Below are 26868 nucleotides of genomic sequence, written 5' to 3' on the forward strand. Positions count from 1 at the left end.
TGCTTTATTGCTGTTAGCATTAACAGTGAGTTTGGTAAGATTTCTATTGGACGGATTACCTGCATTTGACGAAGTGGTCCTGCCAACTGTTCTGTCAATTTGGGCATTTCACTGGACTGAAATAGAAAATATTAAATTATCTCATCTGGACTCCCATATATTTGCTCTAAACCAGATTAGATGCAAAAAGAAAAGTTATAACGTGCTAGTGCCATCCTAAACAATTCAAATGACTTCTCAAACCTGGTATCAAACACCCTAAGATTTATTGGGTTCCCTGAAAACAAGAACACTCATTTCTCAAACCAAAACAACAGCAAAGGACAAATCTTTTTATACAGTATCGCAACAGTAAGAAACCAAACAAAAAAGCATCTGCTTTCTGAACACTACCAAAATTCACTCTATTTACCTGCTTTGGGAGTTTTGAACTTCCAAAATTAGAAGGAAATCTCTCATCTGCTGCTTTAGCTGTGTTACAAGTTTTTTTTTTTAAGAATGTAAAAAGCAGGGCTTTTAATAGAATAACTTAAATCTCAATGGTTATAAAAGAAAGACTGACGATTCAAGCACAGCAACATTTTTGTGTCCTACCTGTGTAGACTAAGTACTACTGTTGAGTGAACCACAGTATTTTATTCTCATATTTAATTTTCTGTTGCTTAGGAACAATGGCATACATACGCATCCCCTCCACTAGCCAAGGACAATATATTAGCATCTACTACTTTCCATCTTTAGAATCAACTTGAGTGATACATCCTGCTAGCCATCTGCAATGATATCTTATTATATATTTTTTGTTTTCTTGATGTTACTACTTTCATATAGCTTGCAAGGGGGAAAAAAATGCATCAGAAGTAAATGCCCATATTTTTGCTTTTCATAATATATGGTCTTTTTAACAGCTCTTTTGATATCAGTTCTACGTGATCTTGCCATTTCCATCAACAGGCATGAATAACATAACATGAACATGTCTCAGAATTAAAAATACCCTCACCACAGTGTAAGGAGCAGATATTGTTAAGCTTCTGCTTTGAAATCATTCTACCTTTTGAATTCCCAGGATGTTTGTGCGCAGATGTGTGTGTACATACCTACATACTAGCACACGGGTGCTGAGAATCTTTGTTAATATTGTTTCATTGCATAAGAAGGAAACAGCTAGAGATGCATCACAAGTGCTGCAATTTTACTCCACTTTCAGCATGTTAGTCATGAGGGAATACACTGTAGCACTAAGGTTGCAATACTTTTGATTAGTTCAAAGGGAGGTAATGCCAGAAACACCTTCGAGAAGGATAAAAATAGGATGGCTTGTACTGCTATGACCAATTTCTGGAAATGAATTAAAAGCACCAAGTGCTAGAATTCAAAAATTCAAGCCATAACTCACATTCTCTTGAAAAACAAAACAGCTTAGTAGTGCGGTTGCCTGTTCTGCAGATAAGTCATTGAAGAGACCATTAAACATCATTTCTGTCAGGAGTAGTTCATCAGCACTGAAATAGAGAAGAAAGCTTAGAGAAAATACTCATTAAAATCTTAAATGTTTTCTAATGAACTATTATTAATCTATTTTGTGAAGCAACTGCATATATGCAAGAAATAACAGCTTCTTAATTTTACTTACTGGTACACCAAACACTAATGTTTTGAGGGGGATGCCAAGGAAGAAGAAAATAAGGGAGTTAAAATAAAAACTCTTTAAGCCTTAGTGAACTGCAAAGAATCTGTCTGGATAATTCATAAGAGTTATTATTAACAGTTTGCTTTAGTCAGTTTTTAACATATACAGCATCAAGAGATTGAAAACCAGAGAGAGTTAGGCAGCTTATAAAAAGGACTCAAATTTGTGCTGTAGCTGCTGAAAAAAGAGATTCATCTGGATATTTCCAAGATACTGAGAAGAGAAACAAAGTTGCTTTAATTTAATTAAAAAACAGAGACTGAATCATGAGTTATAAAAGGAAATGCACAATCCTGATATAAAATCCAAGCATATTATTTGGATAATGTCAAATTATTAATAAAATTACATTTTTATTTTTGGAGTTTTTCAGAAAAATGCACAGGATGGGAAAAAAACTGTATACTTTTTACAAAGATGACTGTAATTCATCAACTAACAATTCTGGAAGGTCAGGAATTTAATAAATTTATGATTCAGCTTCCATTTCCTATTAAATTCTGCAGGAAGAAAAGGTTATTAGATAATCCTGAAGAGAAAGAACAAATACAGATAAATTTTTTCAGAGCATCTATAAGGCAAGTACTACAGTAGTCATTGCAATGACTTTTAAAAATACATGTTTCTCCTGAAGTCTGAGTTACATTCTGAAGTACTGAAGTCTGATGCATGAGTTTCCATGGAATCTTTAGGATACGTTTTAATATATATATACCTGGTAAATGTATTACAGTAAAATGCATCACCTCCATAGGTTTGTTCCAACAGCTGTGTGGAATCAGTTAAGCTGTATTGTAAACCCCTCAGTGATTTGGTAAGTGTTGATAACCACTGTTACACCCATGTTTGTGAGTGAGCCTGTTCTGAAAGAATACTGGGAAGCAGAACCATAGAAACAGACTATCCTCAGTGAATGAAAACACATACTATTGCCCAAGCTGTTGGCTGCTAAAAATAGCCATTGTTTTGGCATTTTAACATCCACGTTTTATTGTTAGTTTTAACTGCTATTGTGTTTTGTCCTTAGGATACTCTCTTTACCGCTTTAATCAGTATATTCCCTTTCTGACACAGATCATGTAGTCTCAGAAGAACCCTTCTTCTACTGGTCTGAGAACGCTAAAATGACATGGTTATGTTAAAATGACATGACAGGTTAATTGCAATGAGGACAGCAACATGTGTACGCATGACAATAGTCACTCTGCACAGGAACCAATTACCTGCTGATTTCACAAGCAACCCGCCCTTTCATCTCAATAACATCCGAAGATGTGGCAAACCCCAATCTTCGCAAAACACGCTTACGGCATTTGAGTTCATCCATTTGTAAGACAGTTCTGGCTTTTTTCAGTTCTCGCTTCGCTGCTTTAATATCCATAGCAATCTGTGGGAGTCAAAAGGAGAGAAATTAAATATTGCTGGCTTAACAGATGCGACCGTGCCTACTATTTTAAAGACACTGTCTAACGCATAAAGGCCTCAGACTGACTTGTTTAAATTTGTTAAGCAGAACTTTCTGTTTTTTGTTTTTTTTTTTTTCTTTTTTCTCAAAGTAACAGCTCCATTCACCCCCAGGGAACTTTGGCAAGTCTGGGAAGTTATGCTATTTAGCCAGGAAAAAAAAATCATGCAGGAAATCCTTGGCTGAGAACTGAGCACTCATTTTCCAAGACCCATACTATGCCTCAGCTACCCAACTATCCAATCAAATATAAACTGAATGTATTATTTCCTGCCATCAGAGCTTCTCCAGTCTCTTATAGTTTATCACAGTCACTATCAACATCCTGACACATAATTGGTGGCTTAATCCTAATGCTTTATTTTTCCTATTTAGGCTAAGAATTTCAGTCCATGTGGTAATATGATATTCGTTGACATAGTTTAACTAATTTATTGGATTTTTATACTAAGCTTTAACATGTAGTACCACGCCTCCTCTGTATCAGCTTTTCTCTGTGCTTAGGCCACTACATTTTTCTGATAAGCCCCTTACCACTCCGCTGTTTCAGCAAAGATAAGCTTAACAGAACATGGTGGCATGTAGCTTCTGTGGGGTCATATCAAACACAAAAATCCAAACAGGCACTATTTCAGATACTTTTACAATATCTTTACAGCTATTTTTATAACGTTTCTACACTATAAACCCCTCAACTTTCCATTAGTCAAGGTAGTAACAGTGAAGGGTGGCCTTAGAGAAGGAAAACCCACATAATTCAGGCATATTGCAGAACGTGGCCACAGAGTCCCAAAGTGGCTCAAAGAAAAGACAATCCAGGTCCAACATGGCCAGAGCAAAGCAAGATTTAACTCGCTCAGTTGGACTCAAGCTGATTCCTACACAGCTACTCAATTATTCCTACACTTGAGCACATCAAGTTATGATGTTGAAGGAAGCACAAAGTAGGCAGAACCAGTTCATGTCCAATCTGCATGCAGACGAGCAGAACGAAGAATGGCGGGTTGCACAGTCCAGACACCCTTGCAGAAGCTTGCTTGGTCCGGCACGTCTTACTACACGCAACTTGGTGCTGCCCATGCCAGAATTCTGCGAGAAGACTGTCAGAGAAACTTTTTTTCTGGGCAACACAGAAACACGGCAGCTGTTTGTGCAGAACTGGTTTCTGCCTTGCAGGGTACAATTCTGTACAAAATAAACACACTGTTTCCAGGCTGGGAGGCAGCTCAGGAAGCAGCCGTGCTGTAATGTGTATGGTACTCTCCCCAGGCTAATAAGCCCCATCAATGCAGCTTAACTCCACACAGGCATATTAAAAATGATCAGTTTCAAATACTGAGCATTTTATCCACACTATATTGTGCCACGGTTATTCAGTGACTAAGGACTCTAGCAGCACTGGAGTAATCTTCTGATCCCTAGTGGTTTTTTCGGCAGAGCCACCTCACCAGGTTTACCTCCCCCTTTACCACATCCCTCAGCCAACTGAGCGCACACCGCTGAGACAGCCAGCGTGTTAGTGAGATTCCACACATTGCTGCTTGTAAAGAAGAGTAAAATTGGGCTTTGCACGTAAAAAGAAAAGCAAGTAAGAAGGGAACTATTACCAGTTCTCTCTTCAGCTAAATATAGATATTGGGTTTTGGTTTGGTTTGGTTTTTTTTACCTGTGCTTTTCTTTCACAAAGTTTGTATACAGTTTCCAAATTGGGATCATTGTGGAGAGGATGTGAATACATCCTATGCTCAAATGCCTCTACTTTTTGGATGACTTTTTTCAGTCCTTGATCTTTGATGCCCATGTCATCAATAGGGTCTAGTAATGGTACTCCATCAGGAAATCGCTTCTGTACTTCCTAAAAGAAGAGCAAAAAGAAAGAAATATATTTTGTAACATTAATAAAAGCAAAATAAAATACACTTTCACAAATCAGCTGGCACAAATATAGGGACACACAAAGCAGTAGTGTAAGCCTGGTATGTGAGATTTCAGCAGTTTTAAAATATCAATTTAAAGTGACTGATTGCTTACAAGGAAAAACATTTAACATGTATCAATGGTTTCCAATCCCTTTTAAGAATCCTGATGATGTGACACACACTTTAGACACATTTATTTAGAACTAGTGGTCTTGTGTTCAAGTGTATCGCACTGATTAGAGCAGACAGTTTTTAAGTCTTAGTGAAACTTACTTGTATAGATTTTAACACACTTTGCCTGTTGTCAATAGGTCTCAAGTCTTTTGGTATATAAAGTCGGACACTGCTGATAGCTGAGAGGAGATGCACCAAAACAGGAACAACCTATCAAAGAGAGCGCAGTAACTGATAAATCTGTATTTATTATTACTGTTTCATTGTAAAGATTATTTTTTATTTCAATTCATATAACTGCTAGCAGTAAACGAGTTGTGATGTTGAGTTTTAAAATAACAACACGAAGAAGAATGAGGGGGAGAGTTTTGCATTCTCTCAGATTTCCTTTACATCTGGTTTTATTACAAAGAAAAATGAAAATCGAATAAACAAGAACACAGTAATGGATAAAAGAATATCAGGAAGCAGGAAGATGTGGGTAATGAGATAAAGCTTTAATACAAAAGAATAATCAGTTCAACCAAATGGCAAAATTCTATATCTGGAGAGAGTCTAAGTGGAAAAAAAACACTTCAGTTTTTCTATTGTTTGTAATCCAATGTAGTAAGAGGTAGGTGTATCTAGTGAACACGTACCTTCACTGAAGATTTATAACAACTGAGCCTGTACTGAAATGTATTCCTTAATTGTATTTCATTGAAATACATTGAATAAAGCACTGAATTGTCCTTCATGAATATGGAGGGAGACTCTATGTGCGTATTTAGCTTTTAAAGGATGATGATTTCTAATCACTTTTGCCTGTTTCTTTCTTGCCTGTTTCCTATTGGAATACCTCTTACAATCCAAAACAGATAAATTATTGTTAGACACATAACTAGGAATGTTAACAATAGAGAACATCAAATGAGCAAACACATATTCATTAACATCAAAAGAACTGAGAAACCATGAAGAATAAGTACTGAATCTTGAGCTTCAAACAGTATTTGTAGGAAACCATCTGTACAAATTGAATATTTGCTATTTCAGATGTAAAAATTATAATGGTTTGTCTTGATTGAACTCTTCAAGTAATGCAAGTATTTTAACTAAGAATTTCAATTTCCTTTTAGAATGAGCAGACTGGCAAAACTGAAGGGGTCTGAATAGGGGGAAAAAAAAAGAAATCAGAAAAGATGGAGGTTCCCAGAGAACAGAAGGCATCCATAGGAAAGTCAGTACCTGCCAAACAGCACTGGGAAAATTTAGTACTCAAGGATTATCAATCTTCTAACTAAATTCTCATATTTAATAGAAAAGGTGCACATTACCCAAAAGTTCCTGCATAAGTATCCTACAGAAAACAGCTTGTAGTCATTTGTTTATCTGCAGATCTATATGTAGGTCATTTCTATAACTACATTCACATAGCCACTATTGTCTTTCATCCGCTGGTTTGAAGTATTTCACAAGACAGTAAGCAAGTTTCGAAGCACTTCTGATGCGGTAGCGAATACATAAAAAAATATTTTGTTCTCAGCTGAAATATGGTTTCTCTAAGGTGAAACCTGCAACTGCTCAAGAGTTAGGTGTATAGCTTCTTTCTCATATTTAATACATCAATCCCTTCTTTTACCATAGTTTGCAAATGCTTTGGAAATAGACTCTTTTAGAACATATGTAAGAAATTATTGAGGATAAACATTTATAACAAACCTGCATCTCTCCTTTCTCATCAGGTCTGGCTGGCTTTGCAGCCTCAGTAGCAGAATTTTTCAAACTCTCTTTGCTGCAGTGCAGTAGCACTTCAACCACATACAGCGGGTCTAGTTCACCAGAATTAGGCTGTTGAGGGCACAGAGAAACAGGTCCATACCAGTTATTTTAAAATATGAGTGAAAATGGAAAGAAAAGCATGACTTTATTTGATATTAAAGGTATAAAATGAACTACTGCTCTTAACAGTGTGCCAGCTCAGTGCTTCAGTATATTTTTAAATCCACTGAATCATAGGAGCATCGATTGAAAGATTCCTCATGCAGAAAATAACACACACTAAAAAACTACTCATTTCTTCACACCCTGCAATGTAATTTAAAGTCTAACTGCTGTTTAAGATGCCTCTGCCTTTTTTTCTACATGGAGCTCTTCCCGAGCAAGCAAACATCATTTGTAACCTTAATGCAAAATATTTATCTGATGCTAGCAACACTGAACTTTGCTACGTTTTTTTCACCAAAATTTTGGGAGGTCTGTTGCATTTGCAGATTTACAAGTCTGTATTCCCCCCCAGTAACGATCACAGAAAAATCTTTCAAGTATAACAGCTTTTATCTGCAGCAAGCACAGAGTGACGTCTTGCAGGCCAAGTCTTTATACACGCCAAACTGCACACTTAATATCTATCTTCTATTTAAAACATACAAACATGCAGCTATGGTGGTTAAAGGTTTCAGTAAACAAAGCCACAACCTTTCTGCTAGGTTGCTTTAAAAAACAAACAAAACTGATATAAGCTATTGGACTGGATCAAAGTGCACTAATGTTGTTCACATATACTCTACTGTAAGCAAATATTTTTATGACTTCTAATAGAGCTAAATTACAGGCCTAAAACAGAAGTCAGACAGCTAAACAAAAAAACCAGGCTTATCCTGTTCTACAGGCTAAATAATTTCTTCAAGAAATGTAATTACTTGCTGGGGAAAGAAACTTCCTCTGACTTCTGTCCAACATTTACAGAAAGGACTCACAGAAGCCATGTACAGGACACATAATCCACTGTTGTTATCTGAATTAATATCTGAAAATAACATACCTACATAACAAAACAGTACCCAGCCAAAGCTCTGGAAAGCAGAATGCTTACTTGAAAGAAGAAGAAACTAAACTAATAACTGCAAGTACATGATAAAGAAAATAGTAAAACTGGAGATGTCTAGGAAATTATGAAGGAAAAAAAAAGATTTCTATTGATATAAGAAACTATTATATGCCTACGTATAGAGGAGGATCGTAAATGTCACTAGCATCTACTATTAATATTACTCTGTATAACCTTAAGTAAACCAACGGCCTTTAGAAAATACTGACCAGGCATTACTTAATCTAGAATTGTTTTTTGAATGTATACTGTTCTCTTCAATGGGTTTCCTTTTCCGTAACTACTGTTTTTAGGTACTAAAAACTTGAACAGGAAGAGCCAGGTTTTTCTATGTAGCAGTAAAAGGAGCCTAGAACACACTGAAAACTTGTTAGTAGTCACAGAACTCTGCAATCTCAAGTCTGAACGATGCTTCGATTCACACTGCACCAATACATATGCTTGAAGGATAAAATTCTGCCCCCTTTGCATAACACTGCATGATTAGGGAGGCGTATTCCAAGGATTTTAGCATTTGCCCTGAAACATCTGTTACTTCATATGCCTGGAAACAAAACAAGATTAGACAGCTGATCATCTCTGCAAAATCAAGAAATGTGGCTCAGATTAGAAATTCAGATTCCCAGATAAATAACATATGGCTTTCTGAAAACTCAATGACCATGACGTAGCACTCTAAAAATGATGTCTATGTGGTAAACATCATAAACATTGCAAGTAAACACTAACATATGAACACATAAATATGTAAGTACATAAATGCATATGTTTATTTTATAAACATTATGAATATAACTGTCTAAAATAAGGAGGGCCAAATTGCAGCATCTCCAATTTTAACATCAATAATTGTTAAAAATTTGAAATTCATTCAATTGGACGTCCGAAATCAGGCATCAGATGAATGTGAACTATAACTAGCACAACGGTAATACTAGTGCATTGTAGGCACAATGTAGTGGAAATATAATTTCCTACTCAAAAGCACTTTTCAATTTTTATGGATTCCAATGCAGAGCTGGTTTGCTGCCTACTATACTGTACAACATACGGCAAGCAACACTGCTTGAAACAAATCCTTCTACATACCGTAATCCAGAATAAAGTATCATTTGCATTTGCAATTTTGTGGAACACTGCATTTTGAAATTATGCTGAAAAAACATTCAGGGTCATTAACAGCAAACATAAACAACAGGGACTCATACTCTCACTTTCAAATTGCAGTGACCAACAGTGGAATGTTAAACATACTGTGACCCTAAATGTCAATCTTAATTACATGTATTCCTAACTAGAAAAAGGACTACATTAGAGATTATGATACAGGGAAGAAAAATTTAATAATAAAGACTGAATTCAGCACCATTTGTGAAAACAAATCCAAACAAACAGTCACAGCCTAGTTCTTAAAATGCAAGTGGATCAAGGTTTAATAGTGATACCTAATACTCACTAGATATATTACTACACTAAACGCTAATGTGGAAATGCATCTACATCCCAGGATGAAGATGCACAAATAGGTACATTAAAATAAGAAAATAACAGCTGCTTTTAGAGGTCATTTGTTTTGTCTCCGCTCATAGAAACTAGATTTTACCATACTGATCTTAAAAGTTGCATAGTTTTAAGTCTATTCCATAATTTTCAGCACCTATTGTCATTCTTTCCACAGAACTCGGAAGGAAAAATTCAAGCCAGCTGCTAGAATGACTTAACTAAAAAAAAAAAAAGTACTGCTGGAGCCAGAGTTGTCTCCTTCAGAACCGACCATAATTTCAAAGCAAACATTCAAATCTAAAGGCTTTATACAACACTGAGATGGGCCAAATAGGAAAGGTAAAAATACATACGGCTAAAATCTGATACAGATAGAAGAAATGCCTCCAGTGACACCGAAGTTGGCAATTTTGCATAAAACGGGGAGGCGAGAGGGAAATCTGTTTTAGTGCTCAAGTGGTTCTATAAAAATAATAATAATAATAATAAAAAAACAGTCCAGAATCAAAAGTTTAAGCAATAGTCGTAACAGGCTATTCCAGCATAGTCTTCCAGCTTAAAAAGAAAGAAGCAACTTTCAAAAGGAGGACTGAAAAACCAAACCAAACCTCTTTTAATATGTTCTGTATGCACACATTTCTCTCATTCCTCTTTAATGAACATACATTAGGGAAGCACCGAAAGGTGCCGCAATGTACAGGCACTACCAGAACTTGACAAAGACACAACTTCCCATTTAGACCTAATAATTAACCCCAGTGCTCTATTGCCAAAATTACAGCGAAAAGGCTACCACAGAAAAATATACTTTAAACTTAGTTTTTAATTCAAGCAGTAGAGTAGCCTGTCAAGACTTTTCTGAAAGGGAGACTAAAACGTGATCTCTGGAGTTACACAGAGACCAACTATAAGAATGGATTTTATGAAGGAAAACCAAACCTGACTTCCACTGTTTCACAAACGTATCACGGGGCACTGCACTCAGTATTTGCTTCCACCTTTCCCTGAAACCATTTTATTCTTTTGTTTTCTTTGTATTTTACCTTTCCAACCCTCAACTCCACAGCAACATTTCACAGGACAAGTAATCCCATGTCTCAGGTACTAGCCTAGGACTCGAGATAAAATTCCCTACTCTAACACAACCTTCTCCATAGCGCTGAAAGATGTCAGTCTCCCTTTGCTCCCAACCCTCACTTACAGCTTCTACAGATCTCTGAGATTAGATAACAGCATCTTTCCCATGAATGGCTTAGGATAGCACTGCTGGGGTATCTCAGAAACAAACTAAATATCTGTAGCTTGAAATATTTGCAGTGTGGACCTTTGAACTAATTATCTGAGACCTGAGCAAACATCTGCTCCAACACCATGCCAGCATTTAAACAGTGAACACAGGATTTAGGGTTGGTCCCAACTTCCGTAACTTTCTTCTTCACCCTTTCACTTCACGGAGGCCTGGGCCTGAGCTTTTAGTAACTTTGGGGTGAAATTTTTGGGTGAATTTTTTTGCCTTTGAAAAACACAAATGAAAATAGGAGTTTAACCTTCTTTTCAGAAAAGACAGTAAGGTACATATTTTGCTAAAGGAGACAATGTGTATTTTACCTTAACGTTTGATTTCTTAGAGAAATTAACAACCACTCCCCATCCAAAGTCATCATCTTCATTTTTTACCTGAAAATATTAAAAGATGTTATAAATTAATCCATGTATAATTATATCCTAGCAAGCATATTTTTGTAGTTCTGTTATTTAAAACAGCAGTCACGGATTACTATTCACCATTAAAATAAAATTTATTTCTCTTTCATTGTTGAATGTTTAACAAGGAAACATAAAGTCAAAATCATTGCTTAGTGGGGATGCATGCAATTTTTCAAGAAAGTAAACTGGCAAAGACCTACAAACTCTAAAAATTTCATGGGTAGGTAGAGACCACAAAAGAAAAAAGAAAAAAAAGAAAAATTTAATTACCTTTACCAGTCTTCCTGGCTGTAGAAAGGGCAAGCAATATTTTGGTTTGTGAACATATTCTTCAATTTCTTTACCCAGTTTTGCAAGCTGCTGTCGGATTTTGTAGTATATGACCACATTTTCTTCATTTGGGATTGCTATTTTGTTGTACTGTTCTTCCAATTTATTCACCTCTACGATAAAAAGTAATAAACCAGTAAAATCTCACGGAAATGAATAGCTCTGCACATTTAGAAATCAACATTTCACTTTCAAAGTTTACATAACTAGTATTTTGGCACCATTTTCAAGATACATTGTCTATTTACAATAATCCATTCTTGAGAAAGCTGGAGATCTATAAATGTGTCCATTACATTTTATTTATAATAGAAATTAAATATTTTTAAAAACTAAAATATCAATTTATAAAGCTTGAGAAAAATAGAGGAGTCTGGACCTCCATTTTCCAGGAATTACTGATTTAGGTTTCCACATATGTCCCATAAAGACTTACGATGATTTGCAAGAAGGGATTTGCTGCCAGCCAGCACTCTTCTAACGCCTGTCTATGTAAATAAGGTTCTGCAAAGACTTCTTCTAACAACATCCCTCAAGAGAATCAATGATCTCAACCTGTTTAAGGCTCTGATTTCATTAGTTTAAAATTCATTTCCCTCCTCTTTTTCACACCTTATTTAGGCAAACCAATTCTTATTATAAGCACTATGTTACTCGCCTTGAAACTGGCAATACCACTAGCAAAAATAAACAGAAGGCAGATGATAAAGGTCTGTCTTCCTCCCTACCACCCCACCTTCTTGCATGCTATCTGAATGCATACGCACGGCACAAAAAATCCACTTCAGTAGGGCTTGAGAAACAGCTCAGGGAAGTATCTCCCGTTTTCAGCAGCCAACTTTTTAAAGAAAAAGACTAGCAATTCATGTCCATGACATAATTTGCACCTTGATCTGGACAATCATTTCTTTGCTCCGGATGTTTAGCTGCAACTGAAGCGATTACAGAAGTCTAATGCCCAGTATGGTGCCTAAGCTAGAAATACCCAAGAAATATGAAGACAGTTCTCCACCTCCATTTCTTCTTAAACACCAATGCTGGAATGCCAGAATAAAGACTTAGGCATGCTAACTGGAGCAGGTGGTTTCTCAGGAAATGCATTCTGTATCTTAAATACTACCCCTGCAGATCAACAGAAACTCTGCAAAGCAAAATAAAAAAAAACCTGCATGCGTGTTAACCCTCCACACACACACATACACAACTGCTATCCAGTTAACAGCCGAACAGATGAGCTGCTCATTCCCCATGGCAAAGGAAGCGGATACCTCTTGTGCTCTCTGCGTTTAGTTCTGGACGCCGTTTCACTGTCAAACCCTGGCTGACATCTTTGGAAACTGACCTGCGCTCCGGAAAACACACTGTTTAAAGATACCCTGGAAGCAGTGTGCCTTAGTTCTTTTTAGCTATTGTAATGAGATATTAAAATTGTATTTCTCCTAGCTAAGTTCTGCATATCAAAAAGGAGTAAGAATTTTCTTCCCTGCACATCTTACAAGTCCCAAGAATCTTTTCATTATTTTTCCCTCTTCCTGTCCTACACTTCAGCAATGTGACAACCGTTCCTGTCTGACCCAGAAGGAGAAAGCTCCCTTCAAAGACTGACAGTGCTGATCAACACAGGTCCCAGGAACAAGAGGAAGTTACTCTTCCTGAAGTTACAACAAAGTAACAAGTGGCACAGTGACAACTGGTGATAGAAAGGAGACGACGAGAATTGCACAGGTATACTATCATTGCAAGCATACTGAAGTGTAATTACCCAATCTCACATCTTTCATACTGAATCTCATAAATGAGTATAACATGCAGTAATACTTACTTTCTACAACTCCTGGAATAGCTCTGTAATGTTGGAACTGATAAAAGGATTTTTCTAACATGTATTCAGGGTTAATTTCCTCTACTCGAAGCAGGTTCAGTACCATGTTGTATGTCAGGTGAAATGCACTGTTCAAGGGATCGGCTGAACCCTAAAAAAGATTCAAGAAAAACATCCAATGCAAAATATTAATTACAGCATATAAGAACATATCAAATAAATTATGATCCAGTGTTTCCTATAAGGAATTGCTTTGATGGCTAGTGTAACTTGTCCTGAATTTAGACTACTTCTCTCGTCAAATCCGAAGCAATTTTATTATGCTCAACTTGTAAAAGTACCTATATGTCTGTGTGTCTCATCTTACCTACACTTATATTACAGCATTATAAATTAGACTAAATACAATTTTATTTAGTTTAGATGAAAAGCTTATGCATTTCTTAAAAATGCAAGGAGCAATCCACTACTTTAACTCTCTTAAAAATTGGCTATAATGCAGCATAACGGAAGCGTGAACGGTTTTTCATAAAACAAAGTTGGATCTCACAAATCTTTCAGAGTTCTCAGAAGGTGTTAGCAAGCACATGGAAAAAGATAATCAAACCTACTCGATTCCTTAAAAGCTTATGACAAGACACTCCTCATCCCCAAAGTGAAATAATTAAACTTTCAAGGGATTAAAATAAATAAATAAATAAAAGATACTCTTATGAATTACTAGCCAGAAGAACAGTACAACTTGGGATTTTTTCAAAACCACGAATTTTCCAGTGGGGACTCAGAAAGCTTATTTATAAGAAATCTAGAAGAGGCACAGATAGAAAAACAAAGCCTGCTAAAGATACTAACTACTAGATCACTGAGCACACTAGCCGTCCAGAGTTCAATACTGAGGAATAAAATGGCAAATGAAATATAAACCAAAAGCATACAGCAAGAAGATGCAATAGTTTAAAATTCACTTAAAATCAATTAAAAGAGTGACCGATACTTGAATTAAAAAAGCTGTACTAAACAAGTGCTGTCATTTCAAAAAGGCGTATAAGTAAATTCAGTTATGACTGAACATTTGAAATGAATAACAGAATTTAAATTGATAAAAACAAAATGAAGATGTTTCAAGACATATTTTCCTAAAATATTCTGATTTATACTCTTGGTAAACTCACTTAAGTGCATTATTTCAGCCCATATCAAAACTTAAGAAAAACCCTAAGACTAAAATGGCAGAACTCCGCAAGGAGTAAAGTATATGCTTCTAAGTAATCAGCAATAAACTATTTCTCAATAGTTTTCATGCAGTTACATGGCTATCGGAAGTGCAACACAGTCTAACACAGCCGTTTTTAGAAGCCCAGAGAGGGCTGACACTGGAAAACATGCTCTTCTATACTCTTTTGGGCTCAAGATTTGCCTTACCTAAAACCAATTTTATTTTATCTTCTCTAAACACATTCCTTTGCCTTTTGACATAGAATAAGGTATGTAGCAGAGATATTCCCTCATTACACTTAATAAAAAATGCATAGGCAAAATGCATAGGCAAAAAAAATCAAGCAACTTAACTGATGATTAGATTATGTATGCAAATGCTGAAATTGAGATCAAGTGCTCTGCTAGATCAAGCTAGGTCTAATGGATTTAAAATGACATTTCCACAAGACAGACATTTTCCAGTTTACATGTACAGTCAGGAATTCTGAAGTTATATCCATTGATGCATGTATATCAGATTTACTCAGAGACAGTTTGAATCTAAGACTCCTTTACATATAAGAGAGTCACGTGTATTGTAATCCCATTTGCTTTATGTAAGCTACAAAGCCTTACAAGATTACCTTACAAGCCTTACAATCATAATCACCACGTAATTGCTTCAGCTCAGAAAACAACAGCTATTACAAAGAAGCCTTCAGCGTATGCTTGTACTAAGAAAGTAACAACAGGAATATATGTAAAACAAGTTTAAGACAAATCACATAACCTAATATTTTGCCTTCCATGGCTACAGAGTCATTTAATCAGACTAGCTTATATTCGTGAGGAGATCATAAATACACATGTGGCTTTTCACCTCTAAGAGACACACCACAGAACAAGAATACTTCTTCAATTAGATCATGAAATGCCTATTTAAAACAACACTTGTAGTTCTGAAATTACCACAAATGGGCTCCTACTAACAGAAACGTGTCAATAAGCACGACATTAACAGTGAAGCAGAAGGGTTGAAAGAAAAGCTCAAGTTTCTACAGATTTCTCGATTCTGACATATCAAATGGGAAGGTCAGAGACGTTCTGTTGCTGATGCTAACCAATGTATAATGCTTTTTTCTTAGATCTGATAAAAGGATTACGTGCCTAAGCTCTTGTGTCTTCTAAATATATCTGTTGTTCTAGGAAAGGGAAATTACCACTCCCTGCGAAGCTTGCTTCCCCGTAACACAGAATGCCATTTAAAGAATGGCATTTACTGAAGATGACAGAGATGTTATGCCAGTATCAGTTAACAGCGGGTCGGATTCTTTCCTACACCAACATTCATTGCTCTAGCCCAGGCATAAATTTAAGCAGCTGAAATGCACCCACTGGCTAGCTACAGCCACCGACACATGTTCGGACCAGCAGAGACCTGGCAGAATGGGGCTCTGCTCACGCCGAGCCCCCCTTCCCACTCCTGCCTTCCTTCCCTACACTTTGTCAGAAAATGCAAGCATGCTGTGTGAATTCATGGCTTATGTATGATGGGGAATCTTTTTACTGGGGCAAACACAATCAGAATAAAATATTTTCAAAACTTCTTTTGCAGGTAAGAAACAAAGCAGCCAAAACCACTGCACCGTATTAACTACCATTTGTGCAGATTTGCTTTAAAGGCTTTCCCAAATTAGCACAGTTCAGCTAGGAAGAGGGAGTAATTCAAAAACAAATGAAAAAAAGAGCTATTTCAAAGATTATATAAAGCAGACTTATTTGAAAGGCAGCATTTAAGCCAACTGCTGATGTGGCAATTCTCATTTTAAACACATGATCAGCCTTTTGCAATTTGAAAATAAAATCATATTATGAAGACAAAGCAGTTGAAACAATTCACGATTTTTGCCAAAACAGGATTTTTTCCCCCCTCATCTCACAAACAATTTTTCTCCGAGTTTCAGAAATCCTCATTTTTCTCAGTGTTGTTCTGAAGGCAATACTATGTCCAAAATAGTTACGAGAAGCTTTTTTTTCTGAAAACTGAAACTGTTCTTTCTCCAAACCAAACACAACTGCAGCAGCCTTATCATATTACACCTTTAGCACAGCCAGTGAGCTCTGCAGGGTGTATCACTCTCTACTGATCACCCATGGGCAACCAACAGACCTGCACTTAGTGGGCAGCACCTGCCTGGATTCCCTCTTTTTGACCTAGTAACGACATACAGAGTATCCATCTGCATTAGGAAACCATATAGCAAAATACAGTTGTTCTATACTAAATGCACACAAAACATGACTAGAGTTATCACCCCTTCCTGGCAAATAATAAAGGCGGGCATGACTACTGGAGGACCAACATAAACAGGATGTAAAGACACTCCTCAGATTGTGGAGAAAAAAGAAGAATAACAGGAGGGGAGGAGAGACGAGATATGCTGCTGACAGGAAAACGGAAGAGGTGGCCCCTTGCTTCCTCTCCTACACAGTGTAAGGCATTCAAGCCTCCTGGATTTTGTTTGCTGCTAAGGTAGTAAAGGACAAACCAGTTTAAATGACATTTTCTTCATGAAGGCTCACTCCTCCTGCAATCCCTTGCTCTGCTCAAGCCCTGATCACCAACTCCCAGACTGATTACTTCCCTTTTCTACTTAAATATATTGTGAAGCAAGTGCACAACACATCTAGCTCACCCTCTGCCACAGAGATCCTCCTGCCACAATTACATGCACTTCATCTTCCATAAACGAGGGTACGCAATCACCGGCCTCGAGCTCTCTCGGGGGGCCGACTGCGGGGACGCCTGCTCCTCCTTCCCAGAGGAAAAGCTCCAGATAGGGAAAGGAAGCACCACCAACCACGCACGCAGGTCAGGCAAAGGTGTAGCTGCTCAGTGCTGCAATGCAGCTCCAGGGAAAGAATGCCCTCCACTGGCAACGACAAGTCACTCCCAGTCCATGCTGTGCCCGTGACCTCACTGCTGCTGGAGAACTACCATCCAAGTACTCCGTCCTGCTTTCTGCAAGTAATCCTCCTTCTTGACCCTTCGAAGAGAGCAGTCCTCTCCCAGATCTTCAACAGATAGTAGCAACAGATTTATTTCTGAGTATTTTCAGAAAAAAAAGAATGATTTTGCAAGTATTCTCATCTCAATACATTTTAAGCCAATCTGCCAGAAGCATGCTTCCCAGTCTTCTGAGGGGGCTAGAACAGAATGATACAAGCTGACAATGCTAAAAACCCAGAACACGAGCATAAACAATTCACTACGCAAATAATTAAGTCGAGAGTTATCTGAAAATTATAACAGCTCTCCACTGTGCCGTTTAACTGCCCGAGATTCAGAATGGAGCCTCTTCTTACACAGTTCAATCATCAAACAGGGCACTGAGCACTTACCAGTTCATTTTACAGTTTCTTGCCCGCATAAATTATAAAGATTAAAAGATTGGGGAGGAGGAAGATTAGTGTCTAGAATTGATATTAATAAGTTTCACTGGACTTTTTATTACTATTAAGACTAGGAAGCCCTTGTCTAACCAGACGTGAGAATTTTGCACACAACTTCCTTGCTGTCCGGCCTCTCACAGGAAACGTGCACAAAGCTTTTACAGGGAACATAGGACGGCAAAGACTGCCCGAAAATGACAAAGATGAAAGAGGCAACTTTTAGCAACATTAAAGCATCTTTCACAGTGATACAAATCAGATACTTGACAGGACATACTTCAGGCCATTTGGTCTGCTGACAATTTTATTTACTTACCAGAGTTTCTAGAAATTAGCTGAATGACTGAGTTTCCAAAAAAGAAAAAAAAAACAGCTTTATAGCAACAGCAAAGAACAGAGTGCTTCGATGATATTACAAGGTCTCTTTTCTTTTTCCTTATGAGGGGGAAATATGTATGCTTAGCTGTCTGTGATAGTCATCACTACTAATTTATAAGAAAAGAAACCAAAGGAACTTCTTCATACTTTTGCAAGACAAATAAATAACTTAAGTGAAATATTATTCAACATCATGCATTTTTCCACATATCAATTACATAGTTTCCACATTAATAATAAGATCTGAGAAACATCAAACAAAGACTAAGTATTTATACTGGCAACAGGATCATCTTGAGCTAAATTAGCATAATTGAAAAAAAACATAAAAACCCATTCTTCAGATTTGCTTTTAACAGACAGTGCTAGGTGACTATTTTAAGCACAAATGTACTACCAATCTGGCTCACTGCATGGCCCCACAAGCAGTTGCACCCACACAAACAGAGGCCGCCGTGGGTGGCAAAAGTCTGCTTTTGCTGATGAAAATACCTCAGGCTTTGGTTCCACAAACACATCAGTTGCAATAAGAGACTCAAAAGGCAAAAGTGTCCCGTTCCCTCCTATGCTACTGTCACCTCCTGAAACCAGTCCTGAAGGACTGAACATCTGAGTCACTCACTTTCCCCAGCACAGTAGCTCCCACCATCACCATCACCCTTAGTTTGACTTCAGGCTGCTCACTCCAAATTCTGCACCGCCACTAAGCCTTTCATCCTCACTCTGAACTGATCGTGGGAAAACAAACAAAAACCCCTACATGCTTGTAGCAAGGTATGCTGATTTAATCAAGTGATATTTAAAACTCTGAAGCAAGTATTTAGAACTGTTATATGACACAAATATTATACTTAAAATTTACTAAAAAAATTTAAATATTGACAAATTAGCAAGCAGGAAGTCTTTATTTTTATTCTGTGTTCTTTCCCTGAAGAAAAATTACTCTACCTGATTACTGAGAGTAAGGAAATGCTGATTTCCTAAAGTTAGTTACAAATATTGAAAATAACAGCCCCTTGTGCCCCATCAAAAGGAGAGCACCCTACACCTATGCAAAGTCTCTTATGCAATTATATAGCATTACATGCATTTATTAATATTTTCTTCTTACTTGTGTTAAGAAAATTACGTATCTTTTTTGCAAATAACTTTATTCACAATTTGTCATGTTTTACTCGATGGAAATCAGTATTCAATTTAAAAATGCACAGAAACATCATTGCTTTTCATTGTTTTTAGCCATTAAATAAAACCGAAGTTAGATTTACTGAAACAGTAAAAACAAGCAAGCAAACAAAGGGGACATAAAGCAGCTTCTGCAGAGCTTGCTCAGGTGTCTTTGCACTATATCCTCTGCTCCAGAACACACCCATTAGTTTGTACACGAACCTACAAGACAACTCAAATGTAAAGTGTCACTGTTTGTGTGTGAGGTTGTTCCCAGCTAATAAGACCCTCCAAAAACCTTGATCATAGTATTGCTACATGAATCATTCTGCACAGAATACAAATGAACTGGGGGGGGGGGGGGGGGCATTTAACATAGGTTGAACACCATTCTGTGCAACATTTCTTTTGGATTTGAGCTGGCCTGGTAACATCAACATTGCATAATATCCCTGGCAGTAATTTTGCTTCATCCAAGTTGGATGAACTCAAAGCAAGCTGAAACGGAAAAAACCAAATGATATCTGTATCTGCAGTCAAAAGCTAGCTTGGTTCCTCAACACACGTTGGTTTCAGATTTGCGATTACAGACTACTAGTAGGTCAGTGGTGTGGCAAACTTAGAACTGCAGCAAATAGGCAGTATTCTATTTTTAATTTAAAGGAAATGTATGCTTTAAAGACTGTGTATTTCTATAAAACGTAACACAAATATTAAAAAGAAAGAACTTTGTCTTGTCTTCATCTCATACTTCTTGTTTTAACTATAAGAAGACAAAGAAACCCTCTACTTCAATCAGTCAAAATGCATTAACATTTTTAATACTTTGCAGTGATGAGTTTACCAAAGTAAAAGCAAATTTCAAAAAATCTGTCAGAGGGGGGAAAAGTGCCTCCCACAGACTGGCCTAATAAAACTTGAAGTAACTTGTGGTATTAACAAGCAGCAACCACAATTAATAAATAATACCAGTCAGCTTAGTCCTACTGGCTCTGGAAAAGACTGAAATAAAGTCCAAAAGTGACTAACCATTTTATGTGCCCTGTCTTCCCACATTTTGGCTGCAAAGATCACGAAGAACTCTTTGCTCTTCTTTTCTATCTGCTGGCTTGCATAATTGTCTGCAAAATTATGACCCCATTCAGGATGGCATGTGAATACCTGTCTTCCTTTAAACAGTTGAATTCTCTCTGTGATTTCACATTGAAATCCTGTTGATTTCAAGCAGATTTTAAATTAAGCTTGGAAGTTAAGTATTTTCCTGAACTGGAGCCTGGAAAATTTCCCCAGTGCAAGCTTTGTAAGAACAAAAAAAAAAAAACACTTGGCACTTAAAAATAATTAAAAGAAATACATAAAAGTACTTTTTATTTTATTTAGATTTTGATAAAAGGGCCAAAATTTGGTTTTTTTCATTGAGATTCTCAGCTATGTCACAACTTTGGATTAGACAGAACATTATACTGTCCTCTAACTACTCATGACAATAAATGTATTTCCTTAGATTTTGCAATGGACTTTCCAACAAGCCAGTAATGCCAACCTCCAGCTGAAGTCTATTTCTCTCTCAAACTAGGCTCTGGTAAATTTTTCAAATCCTGCTGCATTTATTTTTATTTTCACATGAATGAGCTTTAAGTCAAACCAAAGTACAATACTGTAATGAAGCTGGAATGTTAAGCCGATGTTTCTAGAGGGACTGAATGCTCATGGACAAACAGTCTCACTAGAAAACTTAACTGGCTATCTTGTATATAATCCCAAAAAATTAGATTAAGTGAAAACCTGTTATTTACTACTCACTCACAAGTAATGGCAGATGCCCTGAAATAACACTTTCTCTAGAAACACCATTAAAGCCTTTGGGAAAAAACAAATGAAAAATTTGCAAGCAGTACAGTTTTAAACGGGATGGATAACCAAGAGTATTAAAGGTTCTACAGATTTCTTTTCCATAAGAGCGAAGTAGTCAGCTATAACTTTCTATCCAAATTTCAATACAGGCTACTGCATTTTGCCCAAGTAAACATTCTACACAGACACTCAGCTATTAGGATACCATCTCTTGCCAAACAAGCCTGTGCTCCGATTTTCCCAAATGCTGTGCTAAAAAGCGGCTACGCTCTAGCCTCTATCTGACTGTACCTCAAGCTCACTTGACAAAGGTCATTGTCACCAGCTCCCCGTTTCTGCCTTCAGTGGCAGCCGTGCACAGCTACCAAGCTCAGCCTCTCCACTTCAGACAGTGCTATGCATTCCATTTGCAAAAAGGCTCTCTGCTGGTGCTTTCATCCTGGGCTTCTTGCCTGGCCATACAGTAAAAATCCAGTACAATTTGTAAGAGCAAAATGAAAACTCAATGCAATTAAATAAATCTTACCAGGGGCGGGGGGGAGAGCGAGAAAAATGAGAAAAGAATGAGGAAAAAAACTCTCATTCACTCAGAAGATTTTCAAACTACTACTTAAGGGAAGTCATTTGAACAAAAACGCATCAAAATAATTGCAAGAGTATAGTGATAATGTATATAGAGAGATATTTTAAAGAAGTAACAAAGACTAATCACAATTTCAAACTTTCCTAAATTTACCTAGTACCTTAATAGCTAAATATGAGTTAAAACAAACAAAACCAAAAAAATCCTCAAACAACAGAATCCATGCTTTTGCTCTGGTTAATTTTTCATGTTTTGCTATTTCTCAAGCCAATTCAGGAGCATACACATGCATATTTATTTTAAAACACAGAAAGAGCAATATAGGAGCAGACCCCTGGCCTATCTGACCAGTCAATACCAGACAAGCTAAAAGGAGGAACAAGCAATCTCACAGTGAAAGATTAAGTGAAATGCTTCTGCAGAAGGTAGTACCTTTCCTACACTTTAACCACTGGTTTTCTTGAATTTTGATTTATCGTAGAATTTTTTTATTATATCACGTAACTAGGGATTTTCTCATGACCCATGCAAGAATTTTAGTAACTTGTTACACTTTTTAAAGTTAGAAATCCACCACAATGACACTGGTGCCAAAAGGTTATTATTGTTATAACTGTGGCTTATGCGAAAGTATTTTCATCTAGCAATTTTAATTTTACCCAATAGCTCCTACTCCAAGAACTTCCTCTCATAGCTGGAACTTCTCATTCCCTCCCCACCACGTCCAGCCTTACATTTATTCCTGAGCAGCCTAAATCCATTCATTCTTATGTAAATATTGCTTTTTATACTACATTTTCCTTGTAACTGGGAGTCTGAAAGGGACTGAGCTGTATGTCATACATAACAGACAACTAAAACAAAAAATCTAGTGCTGCTGCTGCAGTTACAGTGGAACAATGATTTTTGCTCCTTCAAAATTAAAACTTTCCAACAACAAATTGCACAGAGGTCATACAAGAAAGCTGTGTAAAAAGGCAGGAAATTAGAGAGAAACGTACTAAGCTGTCTGAACTTCTATACTGCTCATTTGGCTAGTGTAATAAAACAACCTAAAAGTCAAAATGAAATACAAAAAGACCAGATGGATTTCTAATAGCAGCATACAGGCCAAATAAGCACAGTACTGCCAATTCTATAAATGAAGGCCCTGCCAAGGAGCCAGATGTAGCTAGTGGCATACCTCCTACAGCTTGGCACTGGGGCACCTCATGTTCCATACACAAATGACAGGGAAAGCATAATACCGTATATTTTATCTGGCTAGATAAATGTTTTCTTTCAATTTTTCAGTGCATCTGACTTTTCCTGGGAAGGAGTAAGTAGATGCAAAACACTGATACACTCAAATACAAGCATCTGAAACCTACTTACACATCACATTCTCTTTCATTATACAATCACTCATTTTCATAATATAATTAGCTTAAGATTTTTGACTTTTAGAGCCATTACAGATTACCACTATTTAGTATCCCCATTGTCTCTGTAAGAATACACGCTTGTAACATGGCCAAACTCCAACTACAGAGATCCTGGATTCAAAGGCCATCTAGCGTCAAGGAGAAATGTTTCACTTCTTACCTAAACTAAGTTGAACATTTTAATTAAAAAGTCAAGTATTTCATACTATTATGCAAATACGAAACTACAGTTTGTTGTCTTCAGAAAGCTGTACAACAGTACTGTAAGCATTTAGCTTCACAGATTTCTGCAAGTCATCAGTTTACTAAATATTCGGTGGTCAAACAAATGCTAGGGATAAACAAAAAAACCTAAGAGCACTGCAGAAGACAAATCTATGCTATTGAGTTTAAGAAATGTTTACAAATATCCATCATAAGAACTTGATCTAAGATTTGAACTTTGAATTTAAGTTTGAAGAAGAGTACTGTACACAATGTCGCAATGAACAGTGTCATGGCCAAACAACACAGCTGCAGTAATGCTACTGGTACTGAAACATATACAAAGTTGTCACTTCACTGATCACAGGATTAAGAAGTATTATTATCAGCTGCCGAGATTTTTCAATCTAGTGTTCAGGAAATGCTTTGGATCAGACATGCACTTGGATTGAAGAGTTACAATAAAGTGTCCTATTAAGAAATACTGCAAGTATCATTCTCCACACGGGTTTTTAATTTATTTCTATGAATTTTTTCCTATAAATCTTTAACTCTAGCTTATACCGGAGCAAAGCCACAACGTTTAATGTGGCAGGAAGATACTAATGCAAGACATGATCATGATTTTACCACGGATGAACACTAGTGGTCAATAAGTAAATTGTAATTTAAACATATATATCAATGTGAATATTCAAAGAGATGTTAGTTTGCATACATCCTTGGTCTGTTTCGATGTGAAATCACCTCTAAATATTTTATATTTAAAAAGGAAAATAAGTATTTTTAAGTTGCACTGTTCATCTCATATAAACTACTTTTAGTGCCTTTCCATCAATTAGTTGAATAGTGACAGAAGCATCAGTACCTTTGTTACAGCCTTTTCCAATCTCTTTCAAAGAAGTCTTAATTTCAATCTCTGCTCATAGCTGAATTAGTATAGAAAATTAATGAAATTCACTAATTTATTTAGATTAGCACAAAATAACCAAGCGATAACATAGAAAGTAAAAAATTTCCCATTATTTTTCCCTTTTCTTTCTTTGTAATCCAGAAGGGAAAAAAAAGATCAAAGCGCTTATAGCTTCAATAAAGTAAATATTCTTTATTATTTCCTTAAAATCTAGAGGAAAAAAAATACAGATGGCATCCTAAAGCTGTGAAGGATTTATTATTTCATTTGTTTTGTCTTAATTCATGCCAGCCAAGTTTAACAGCTCCCTAACTACTGAAATTACAAACTTAAAAAACAACCCACCTTCTGAATGGTTGAGTTTCTAGAGTAATCTCATAAAGTCTCACAATAAAAAATTGAAATATCCATTTTTCTTACACTAAACTATCTAAGCTCATATAAATGAACTTCATTAGGATACTGCTTACAGAAAGACAGATTGTAAGTATAAAACATTAATACTGTTTATATGGAGTATTTTTTTATTCTGTTTTTTTTTTAATCTCCTGCTGTGTTAATTTTTAATTTACACAAATCCAATAAAGCCTAATGTTGCCATGCATGAATGAGTTCCAGTATTTTTCAAGTTTCTTATTTTACTACACTCTGATTAGCTATAGCAATAATGTAGCATTCATGAGAATTCTGGCTTTAAATAGGCAAAGAGCATCCATTTATAACATGAATCTAATGTTAATTCATCATAAGTATGTACAAGCGGCATTAACAGAGCAAGATACAAAACACGAAGTATCCACATCTGCATAACTAATAGCAGCCACCTACTTATTTTTCCCCTTATTCTTGTCGGAACAAAATAGAGAAATATTGGCATCTGATGTTTCTTTGGCAAAAGAAACACACTTTTTGTTAACATGCCCTGATGCTGACTCAAGATGATCCACACAATTTTATACAAGGTCTATTTAATATTATAAACACAGTTTGAACATAAAAAATGCTGTTTGCGCACCAAGGATACAAGCTCCTGAACAGTATGCAGAATAATTCCCCTAATGTTTAATTTTTACACGTTTACACAGTTAATGTAAGCTGCCTAGTGTAGTTAATACACACAATAGAGTATGCCTCAAATACATAGCTTCAATTCTGTGCTTCAATTACAGTGTTTTTTGCCACAGAATTAAAATGAAAGTGAGAATGAGTACAATGTTTCATATTCAGTTTATAAAGTAAGGGAAATATTGTCATCATCTATAAAAGCTTCCTTTACGGTTTGGGGCAACACTATAATCTAATGCCTACCTCAACCACAAGAGCAGTTTTCAACCTTTTTTTGATTTGCAAATCTCTGAAAGTTTCCTACAGGCACTATGGATTTCCTCATAGTTAAGTAAGCTTATTGATAATTGTCTTGCTTTTCTCAGTTATGTTACAGAGGAATAACACATGCACCAACGGGTTTGCACTTATACCAGCCTTAAAACCATAAAAATATCATCTCTCAAATAATCCTCCACTCTTGATTCTAAAATAGTCACTGATACAATTACTCCTTATAAATATTTACAGTGGATAAGAATATTCTATTAAAACATGCACTTAATTTTTTGCATGAGTTTGTTCAGTTTGTCTATTACACTGAAGGGTCCATTATCAAAGTTTTATCTCACCACAGAACCAACCCTTTAACTATTCTTGTGACAGCTCAGTGAACTTTTTCTAGTTCATCGATACCCTTGAGCTGACTGTGGTTAGCAAGAAACAAATAGAATAGGGCAATATTTGCGTTATCACTAGAAAACAGACAATATAATTTTACCTCTCCTTCCTGACATTCCTTTGACATAGAGAAGGATGATATTAGTTTTTGAACTTTGCTCTACACTAGAAACTCTTGATTTAATGAGAATTCAGCAAAACACCACAGTCCTTTTTGGAGTTGTCATTTCCTGCCTGCGTGATCTACATAAGTTCTTTTCCTAGATATATAATTTTATGTGTTACTTGCAGTATTCAAATGAGGACAACCTTAGTGAGGAAGAGGAAGAAAGAAAAAATCAGTTTCTCTCCTACCTTCAAAAGCTGCTTGCCAATTGTTGGACTCATTTTTTCATCCACCATAAGAATCACTATTCCTCTGTCATCCATACCTCGGCGTCCTGCACGACCTGACATTTGAATATATTCACCTGACGATATCTAGGATA

The 26868-nt window shown here is 36.4% G+C and overlaps 1 protein-coding gene across 1 annotated transcript in view; it reads right to left on the reverse strand.

Annotated features, from left to right (window-relative positions):
* LOC135324872 (exosome RNA helicase MTR4) overlaps positions 1-26868 on the reverse strand; it is a 48583-nt gene that overhangs the window by 5371 nt on the left and 16344 nt on the right. Inside the window, exons 15-24 of the mRNA XM_064501880.1 lie at positions 26735-26860; positions 13483-13633; positions 11601-11773; positions 11232-11300; positions 6953-7081; positions 5351-5461; positions 4825-5013; positions 2917-3080; positions 1400-1505; positions 60-116 (exon numbers count right to left, since the gene is read on the reverse strand). Of these exons, the coding sequence (XP_064357950.1) occupies positions 60-116; positions 1400-1505; positions 2917-3080; positions 4825-5013; positions 5351-5461; positions 6953-7081; positions 11232-11300; positions 11601-11773; positions 13483-13633; positions 26735-26860 (1275 nt within the window). The remainder of the gene's footprint in view (positions 1-59; positions 117-1399; positions 1506-2916; positions 3081-4824; positions 5014-5350; positions 5462-6952; positions 7082-11231; positions 11301-11600; positions 11774-13482; positions 13634-26734; positions 26861-26868) is intronic.

The sequence above is a fragment of the Dromaius novaehollandiae genome, chromosome Z (genome assembly GCF_036370855.1).
Source record: "Dromaius novaehollandiae isolate bDroNov1 chromosome Z, bDroNov1.hap1, whole genome shotgun sequence".
NCBI lineage: Eukaryota > Metazoa > Chordata > Aves > Casuariiformes > Dromaiidae > Dromaius > Dromaius novaehollandiae.